The sequence below is a fragment of the Akebia trifoliata genome, chromosome 12 (genome assembly GCF_017979445.1).
Source record: "Akebia trifoliata isolate Shusen 1 chromosome 12, ASM1797944v1, whole genome shotgun sequence".
NCBI lineage: Eukaryota > Viridiplantae > Streptophyta > Magnoliopsida > Ranunculales > Lardizabalaceae > Akebia > Akebia trifoliata.
In genome coordinates this window covers 35,506,060-35,516,325 of record NC_141386.1, presented here as the reverse complement: position 1 = coordinate 35,516,325, position 10,266 = coordinate 35,506,060, and the positions used below count along the sequence as shown (strand labels likewise).

At 35.0% G+C, this 10,266-nt stretch overlaps 1 protein-coding gene across 1 annotated transcript; it reads right to left on the bottom strand.

The window, feature by feature from the left end:
* Positions 1-2,321: 2,321 nt before the first annotated feature.
* Positions 2,322-9,890, bottom strand: LOC147389911 (putative GABA transporter 2). The gene is made up of 7 exons (XM_086419962.1): positions 9,394-9,890; positions 9,083-9,313; positions 7,794-7,891; positions 5,227-5,413; positions 4,300-4,430; positions 3,836-4,072; positions 2,322-2,773 (listed from the first exon to the last, which is right to left on the bottom strand). Exons 1-7 carry the CDS (start codon positions 9,476-9,478, stop codon positions 2,384-2,386), a joined length of 1,359 nt encoding a protein of 452 aa, XP_086276088.1. The 5' UTR covers positions 9,479-9,890; the 3' UTR covers positions 2,322-2,383.
* Positions 9,891-10,266: the final 376 nt, after the last annotated feature.

The following is a 10,266-nucleotide window of genomic DNA, read 5'->3' as shown; positions in this document are numbered from 1 at the left end:
TTAGTGAATTTCAATCTCTCCTTAAGCGTAACTGTTTACAAATCGACTCCCATTAATGTGAAAATGGTAGATTTACTTAGAGCATCTCCAATGGCAATGTTATATTTGCTTTTTTCAATTTCAAATTTTTAAATAAGAAAGTGGAAAAAGATGTTATATTTGACATATGTCTCTCTAATACTTTATAATAAAAAAGATGTCATTGGTATGCTTTTAATGATAATTTGGTAAAATAAATAATTCAAAATAATCCTTTTTTTTCATTTTTTTTATTTTTTATAAAGAGGATTCTTGATCAATAAGTCTGACTAGCAAAATATCATATCTTGCCCAAATCCCCTAGGTACATGTAATACCACACATATAAGATAAGCAAGGATAAATTCATGGGGGTGGCCAAAGAGGGGTCTTGAACTCAAGACCAGTCCCTTTTTGGAAGGATGCCTTGGCCAGTGCACACGATTATAAATAATTTTATGAAGGGAGCTTTAAACTCAATACTTGTTATGCTTTGAATAGTAATTTAAAAATAAAAATTCAAAATACATTTTTTTTTCTAACACACAAGATATTTTAACAAATTTTAGGATATTCTAAAACTAATATCAAATATACCATTTTTTTAAGCATATTTCTTTTCTTTCAAGTCCTTATGGAATTTGCATTGGAAAACATTTTATGGGAGACAATTCGAAGATTTTAAATTACCACCAAAATTTGAGATGCCATTATTTGGAAATGCTCTTAGGTTCATACCTTTCTTTGTCCCAAGACAATTGAGCCGTTCATGGCATGTTCATCCCCAACTACCACTTTTGGATCCTCAAATCCAAGAATACCACAAGTGCTTTATAAGAAGGGGGCAGATCATGGAACATACGTATACAGTGATTTTTCAAGATGTGGGTTAGAAGTTTCGTATTTAGCTGATTTTTTGTAAGGATGGTCACTATGATGAGAAGATCATCCTCACACAAAATCAGTTCAATCTGAAAGTTTCAAGTCCATCAAAAGTGATTAACAAATTATTGGTAAAATATCGGCGGTCCACATTCTAAATCACTTTTGATGATGTTAGAAGTTTCATATTGGACTATTTTTTTTTTAACTTTAATGATGATCTTTTCATTATAGAGATCATCCTCACAAAAAATCAGCTCAATAAAAAACTTCTAACCCATATTTTAAAAAATTATTATTTTTACATATGTCCCATGATCCGTCCCCTTATAAGAAAAGATTAATCTGACAATGAAATGGAAGGAAAGATATTCTCACCCCTTTAATTTAATTCTTAGATTGGAGACTTATAAGAAAAGATGAGCGTGGCAATGGAAGTTCTCTAAAAATAAAAATAATATGTGGGGTAATTCAAATATACTCTGTTTTGGTGAATATTTGATATACCACCCTTGTTTTTTCTAACTGATGATGCAATCCTTGACCTAAGTCTAGAGAGGTTAGTAAAATGATGGAAACACCCCATCTCCAATACCTTGTCAAAAACACTTGATTTTTTTTCCCAAAGTTCTATTATCTTCAATCTCTTTTGGATTAAAAAATACTTTGGTTTCTTTATCAATCCTTGACCTCTTTTCTCCCTCCAAACTCATGCTTTTCCTAGCAAACCACCATCTCCCATATTTTGATTTATTTGGTAAAGTTGCCCTGCCCAACGATTAAAGCTTAAGAAAATAAAATAGAATAATTAATCAAATTGTACGGGATAGAAATCACAATTTTGTCATCGAAATCAAGAATGGAGATGAAGGATTAAGACGACAATTAGGGGCTTCCTCATATGGGTGACAATTATTAATACGACCCGCTTATAACATTTGAAAACAAATGCAAGTTCTTCGGTTTGGGTCATTATCATGTCAATCTGTCTAAATCGATTATTAAACTGGTCGTATCCAAGTTAGGGGCAACAACCCTTTTTGACCCATTTAATAATCACGTCATTAACGTTTTGTATCGACGAAATTTCAACTCGGCCCAGACATTTTATTTTTTTGATATATAAGAGACCCATTTTGTGGAATAATGGACCTTTCTCTTTGATACATAAGGGTCTATACCAAGGACAATGGACAGAAAAATGGTCTTCCCTGAAAATTTTGGAATTATCCTACTTTTCATTTTCCCACCCAAGCAATTTTCGAGCTTGGGTAGGAAATATTTTCCTACCCATCCCCTCGAAAATGATTTTCCCACCTCCAAATGTTGTTCTCTCACACATCATCCCTGCCTTCAAACTCCCTCTTAAAATTTGATCACCAGAGAACATGTGGACATTATAAAGGTAAATGACACTGATATACTTGAAAATTTTATCCAATTTGCCTTTTCATTCCGTGTTGACAAAATACCCTTTACCTCATCAATCAATTACATCGCTACTAAAGAGCTTGAACTTCTTGGCGTCGAGGACTAACTTCCTTACAGAGGAGAAGGCACCCATGATCCCCGCACCAGTAAAGACAATTATGATAGAAATGTTGACCCAGAACATTAGAGATGTTCTTGGAGGTTTGTAGGTCATGTTGTACAATAACATGGGGAGGATGAAATCTAGTGGGATGAAACCAATGGCACCTACGACACCGTTGATGTCACCAAAGAATGGTAGCATTGCTGCAAAGAACCCACAGAATACCATGTAAAAGGTTCGAAGCAACAGCCTAGGAATTAGATTTCTCTTGGAGAACATTCCTTGCTTCACATCAGCTGACTTCTTTTCCATGATCTCATATGCAACTTGAGAATAAACCTGTTTAGCAATCGAAAGAATCAATTCTAAGATGAGATGTGTCGATCAAAAGATAATACATGGTCTTTTTCATGTACCATAATCATTTTTCAAAATATATATATATATATATATATATAAAATCCATCCCAAGATGACTATGTAGTCAGACCAACTCTAAGGGGAAATAACTAAAATGATAATCCGTAATAGATAGTCTTGTGTTACAGATATCCATTTTGGATATTCAAGAACGTATGCACTCCTACCATGCTATTCAAAATAAATATCCACTAATATTTCAACCCAACTGTCATGAAGCTACTCCAATTGTCATAAAGCTACGTTAGCTCAGTGTAAACGTAGTGTCTGTTGATTTTAGTCCCACATCGGACACTCATTGCCTTGTCTCTCTCCTTATAAGCTCTTGGGCCTCTTCACTCATTGCCAATTGATTTTGAGTTGGACCCTTAGATTTATCATGGTATAAGAGTAGGCCTTTCTCTCCTCCAAATCACCCAGTTCATATCTTCAGTGCTTTGGCCCAGTCCGGCTCGCACGTATGGGGACGTGTTGAGTTTAGTCCCACATCGTACACACATTGCCTTGTCTCTCTCCTTATAAGTTTTTGGGCCTATCCACTCATAGCCAATTGGTTTTGAGTTGGACCCCCAAATTTGGACCCTCGAATTTATCATAGTATCATTTCTCTCCTTCACGTCACCCAATTCATATCTCCATGTGCTTTGGTCTAGTCTGGCCCACATGTGCGGGGGCGTGTTGAGTTTAGTCTCACATTGGACACTCATTGGCTTGTCTCTCTCCTTATAAGCTCTTGGTCCTCTCCACTCATTGCCAATTGGTTTTGAGTTAGACCGCCAAATTTATCAGTGTCCAACGTAGGTAATGTAGCACGACTTTCTCGAAAGTTCCAATGCCTGAGATTGAACATCTCACATAGCTAGGAATGCCTTTAATCAGCCTACCAAGTGGTTGTTGGCTTATCACATTCTTCTTGTTAGTTAAAATTACAATCTAAAGTTACACATTTTAAAATAGGTTTAAGGTTGCATGTAGGCTTACCAGGCCAATGGCAAAAAGCTGCAAGATAATGAAGATAACAGCGAGGCCAAGTACCCATGTTGGAGCCAAAGAAGGTCCCTCATCTGGCATTAGATTATTCAGAATGATAGAACTAGATTTGTTACCGAAAGCCCAGTATCCAGACACAGCAGCAGAGTAGAAAGTAAGGAATATCACAGTGTAACACATCAGAAGCCCCTTCAACATCTTTCCAGTAGCTGGTGGAGCCAGAGTAGCCTGTATGAATCACATGTAGCAATTCAAATCATGATGCATTAATCACAAATCATGGCTAGAATGTTGTTAATCATCAATTCGGTTCCACCGCCACACATCTTCAGTAGTTTTAAGGTCATTTAACAGCTTAAACCAATGAGATGGGACCATCGATTACTTAATTGAAGACACGATTAATATGGTCCGCTCTGGAAAATATTAGAGATTGTTTGGGAAAATCAAATTACTTGTATCTCTGGTAGTATCCCATTCCCAAAGATGGCAGCCAAGATTGAAATTGAAGTAAAGGCATCAAATGCTCTTGTTGACTTTGAAGGGTCTAATGAGTAGTCTCTATGAGGGATCTTTTTTGACAAACCTGCAGGAAAGGAAACCACAAACCATTAATCATAACCGAAGCAAATACACAATTTTACTCTACACATGGGATGGGATCATGCTCATGTAGATTTTTCTAAACCCTCAAAATGGATCTTAACTCTCAAAGGCGATCAAAATTTGTTAGCCAAAGAACCTAATCAGGAGTTCTTAGAAGAATACGTGTAATGCCTCAACAACCAATGAAAACCAGATCCAAAGCTTCTAGAAATAACCAATCAGCAAAACCCTTTAAAACCTATTGATCCAAAACTCCAAGATTAACTCAAACCCTGTATATAGAGCAAACCTGAATCTGTGATGCTTTACATCTACCTTTGTATGACCAAATAGATGGGATTCACACACAATCGTACATGGTAGGAGGACGGCTACCACTTCTCTCTTTAAATAATTTGCATTTCCAATTCCTCCCCATCACCAAATTGGAAAGAACTCTAGGAAGGTAAGAACTCTAATCCATTTAAGAAATTACAAGAACCCATTTGATGGAAATTTCTTTGATTGCAAGAAAATATTTTCAACTTGATCCCTGATGTCCTTAGCCAATAACAATTCAATCCCTTTAAAAATTAGTATTTAATTGAACCAAAAAAGGATATTTTAATTTATAGAAAACCTAAAATAAATAAATAATTTTGATTAAAATTCCAACAGCTCAGCCCATTCAATCAAGGCCCACTTTAACTGGGCCTCTTGCTATCCAAGCTTTGGCTTGGGATAATGCTAGGGCTCATAAAATATAAATATATATATTTAGGGTTCCATTCTAATACCAGCATAAATACAGGAACCGACGATGAGAGAAGTGTAGCCCAAGCTTAAAACAAGTGAGCCAAGGTTGATATGTCTGAGAGAGTGGAAAGATGGAAGCTGAGATAGAATGATCATCACCACTGTCACCATTGCTATGAACTCATACAATTTCAAGGGTCCATGGGGCCAAAGACTTGTGTACATGATCTTATTAGGAAAAAAAGAAAATTGTTAGTTTAAATAATAAAAGGAAGAAAATATAGATGCATAAAAAATGATATAGGTGATACTATTGTAGGACACTATGAGAGAATATATGGCAGATTCTTACAAGCATCATTGCGTTTAGTACCTTCATCGTGAATTTTACAGGAGGGCCGCCCATGGATTGATGAACCCAAGATCAAGGGGCTGCCCATGATTATACGAACAATTTGAATATGTACATAGGAAACATATGACAGCACCGGTTAGAATAAATACTTTAGTGCTAATGCAGGGGTTTAAAAGGGCGAAAAAAAAAAAAACAATAAAAAAAATAACTGAATTGGGCTAGTAAGGAAAAAAAATTGAAGATGTGGTTCTAACTAAGGTATTAAATTTCGATTTCAATGTTTGTTTCAGTTAGTCCGGAATTAGAAATATTTCAATCTGTGTGGAAATTAATACAATTTTAGGAAATGAACAAAATATTGGAGAAATTTTCATTGACCATGTAGAAAATGATAAAATAGGCATTACAAAACACTAAGTAAGTCATCAAAATACAATAAACAAATATATAAAGTGTGAAATTGAAGATCAACATTTTGCTTCACATACGCCAAGTATTCAAAGTGTGACAATGAAAAATAATAATAATTTAATATAAATAAGAGTAATAATGTTGTGTTAACTACATATAACTTAATATGTAAAACAATGAAATGAAAAAACTATTAAGCATTGCATTCATGAGTTATTATATTTCTATTCTTTTTTGAAAGTATGAATAAGTTGCTAATGTACCCAACCAATTCAAACATGATTGATTGTGTGCATGCTTATACATGCACTAATATGCTTTTAGAATACATTAAAATAACAACAAGAAAAAAGGTAACTAACTAATCATAATTCATTTATACTGACGGATGAAAGTTGTATTCCATATTTATTAGTAAATATTGTGATTAATATACAAGTTATTTCTAAAAGTAATTATACGTTTTTTCCAAAAATAATGTTTCGGTTGACGTTAACTATTCATCAAAATACTTCACAAAATGAATAGGGATATTCACCGAAGTCTATACAAAAAGAAATTGTCGATTAAATTTTGTGTCAAAACTTGTGGAAATGAAAATATTTCGATGTATTTTGTGGAATCAGGAACTTGTGGATATGGAAAAATGCCATTATCCACATTTATTCCCAGTTCACATTGGGGATGGAATCAGGACCACAATTCACCGTTCAACTTTATCTAATCAACCACATGGCAAATCCACTTAACACATGCAAAGTGTAGAACATTCAAAAGAATGATAGTAGCTGTGATCATGAAATAAAGCTAGGGGGGTGGGTGAGGATCCCTCAGTGATAATCTTAAAACCCACTTTATTGCATCCTAATTCACTATAAATGACAAACCTTTCTTTGAAAAAGTCCATTCTTCTTGATAAAAATCTATTATATTATAGAAATTTGATAAAATAACACCCTTTTTAGCGCACGCCCTTGATGCCCCTAAGTTGTTTGCTCACAGCTCAACAGACGTATGACATGTCGTGTTAATGACATCAGCAATAGAGAGAAAACTTCTCTCTTGAGCGCATGTCCTCTGCCCCCATAGATTTATTTTTTAAGATTTCAAATCTTAAAAGGGTCGTTGGGCCCACATTGACAATCCAACAACACAGCTTCTAGATTGCATTAAAATACTCATATTCAAAAAAAAAAAAAAAAAAAATTTCGAACTTGATCCAAGGTGTTGAAAATAGACGACTACCGAGCACCTAAATTTAAAAATAAATTTCAACAGTGAAAAATAATTATTTTTTTAAACAAATTAAGTTCATATATTTTATCCTCTACAACCCCATTTCATCAGATCATGTTTTTAAATGTCATAAGGTGATCAGATCAAAAAGTTTCTATTTTTTCACTATAGGCAGGAAAGAGAAAGAGGGCATCAGGGGCGTGCTTCAAAATGACATTATATTATAGGCACTCTATATTATATGAGATGAAATCACTTTAATTGTTCTTCTCAACCACTATGAAAAATCAATATAAAAAAAATGTTGACTTTTTATTATTATATAAACAATAATGTTAACTATGAAGATAGAAAAATGTGCGGTAGCATTGATCACGGCCAAAGGTCATCAAATTCAATTAGACTATCCTCGAAATGTAATGTGGCACAACCTTTTAAGCTCACTGATCCATAAATATTTGGACCACTCCACACCAAATGTCAATGGGAATACTGATTACTAGCCATTGGATTCTGATGTCAATATCCAATGATCAGAAATAACTAATGAGGCAGAATTTTGGATTGTGTGCCACATGGCATAAGGAGGAGGGCAGTGCACATTACCTGAAGACATTCAGCTGCAAGCAGTATAGCTCCTATTCCAACTCCAGTGTTTATGGCCGTCTGAATAAATATTACAAAATAAAACATCCATCCAGATCCTATTAAAACATCAGAAAATTTAATTAATAAATCATACTTATTTCTAAAATAAATTAATAACTAAATACATTTAATTATAAATAACAAATAGCTGAATTTGGTCTTTGTCGATCCTTTTTCTTGTAGGGTTTTAGCTCCTCCTTTAGATGGTGCGGTGGTCCTGCTTGACCTCTAAGTTCAGGGCCGAGTCAAGATTTGCCCATGTGAGGGCAACTAAGAGTAGAAAAAAATTTGTGGAGGCAACTAAGACTGGAAAATAATAAATTGTGGGGCAATAGTAACGGATTTTTTTATTATTTATCTATTGTTAATATATGTCGCAATAGCTCATTAATCCATGGATTTTGAAGTTCTTGTGAGGGACAGGTGCCTAAAAATCCGCCCCTGACTAGGTTAGTTTTTAATTTAACAGAATTTTGACTCTGAATTAAGATTATATACATTTAACTTTATTTTCATATTTTTTTATGACCATAAATATTTGTCCTTGTCTATCCCGAAGCAATGGATCTACGGTTCTACACGGGAGTGTACAAAAAAGGAGCATCGGATTATCACCATTCAAATTCAAACGCGTGTCGTTGCCTAGTTCCCACAGAATTAATTTTGGATAATCAAACCATTGGGCCCAAAACAGCAAGCAGCCACTTAATTCACCCTCAAAAAGTCAAATTATTAGCTTTCGGAATACATATCTTCTATGCGGGTCCCACTAAGAATTCGTTTTTGGTTTGCATTATAAATGTGGAAGCCAACCGTATGATAGGGCATGTAGCAGTGTTACTAAAATAGTAACGAAAGTTGGGAGATAATAATTACATATTTCTATAGTTTTATCATCCCAAATTCTAGGGAGTGATAAGGAATAAGGTTAAGGATAAGCAATCACACATTCACACCACCAAATCTGTTCACGTTAGCATAAGCCATTAAAACGGTTAAGTGGAAACATCAACTACGGTGCATGTTAGTATATTATAAATGATTCCGCATTGAAAACGTCAACCTCCGCGCATGTTATAAAAAACAAAGTTAAAACTCAATAAAACTAACGCCGCACCAACTGAGTGCAATTCTTTGATGGTGATTTACATAGGAATTGGTGTGGAATTTATAAAAGTTGGTGTGGCAATAGTAGTTCTCAAAGAAAAACAGGAAAAAAAAGAAAAAGAGTCGGATTTCTCGATTACCCAAAACATCGGCGGCGAGTTCCCGGAATCTGATATGGCGGCGACCATCCTTCTCGCAGTGATCGAGAACCTTCGACATAAGGTAATAAGAATAGAAGGTAACGGCAGCCATCACCGATAGACACAAGAAGCCTAATGTCCATCCAAGTCCCCTGAAAGCGTACGGCAACGCCAATATTGTAGGACCCACAATCGCCGTCGTCAGATGATATCCGGCGTGCCACCAATTTCCTAAAACAGCAAAAAATCTTCAGTTAAGCAAGATGTGTGTAAGAGATGATGCTAACGTGCACCGAAGGTGAATAGTTCACCTTTTGATTCCAACACGAAAACTGCTCCAGCATCGTCTTTGCGACTTGTTTCAGGAAATAAATCTGTTCGTGGAGGCTCAGCCATGAATGAGACACAGAGACAACAGAGAGAGAGAATTTCAGAAGAGAACAGTGACGCTCATGAGTTTCGTGTTCTCACGTCTCTTGACAGCGTCGAAACAAGTCTACGATGCACCGTTTTATAATTAGCCGTCCACTTAACTCCACGGAACATACTGCTTAAAGTATTACAATTTAAAAGAGTAGATCTTGTACTCCATGTAGTTAAGAAGCTAACCCACTTACGGTCTTCTTCACGAATGTTTGTCCCACACTTGGGAAGGTTATTTTTATCTTGGATGGTCTCTTCTCTCTACTGATCTCATATGCCATGTAAAAGGTTCGAAGCAACAGCCTAGGAATTAGATTTCTCTTGGAGAACATTCCTTCCTTCACATCAGCTGACTTTCTTTCCATGATCTCATGTGCAACTTGAGAATAAACCTGTTTAGCAATCGAAAGAATCAATTCTAAGATGAGATATGTCAATCAAAAGACGATACATGGTCTTCTTCATGTACCATAATCATTTTTCAAAATAAATATAAAAAGAATCAATCCATCGCAGGATGACTATGTAGTCATACTAACTCCAATGAGAATATCAAAAATGATTATCCATAATAGATAGTCTTGTGTTATGGATATCCATTTTAGATATTCAAGAGTGTATGCACTCCGATTATACTATTCAAAATAACTATCCACTACTATTTTATTATTTTTTTAATTCAACCCAACTATCATGAAGCTACTCCAATTGTCATAAAGCTACTTATGAATAACTATCCACTAATATGTTATTATTTTTTT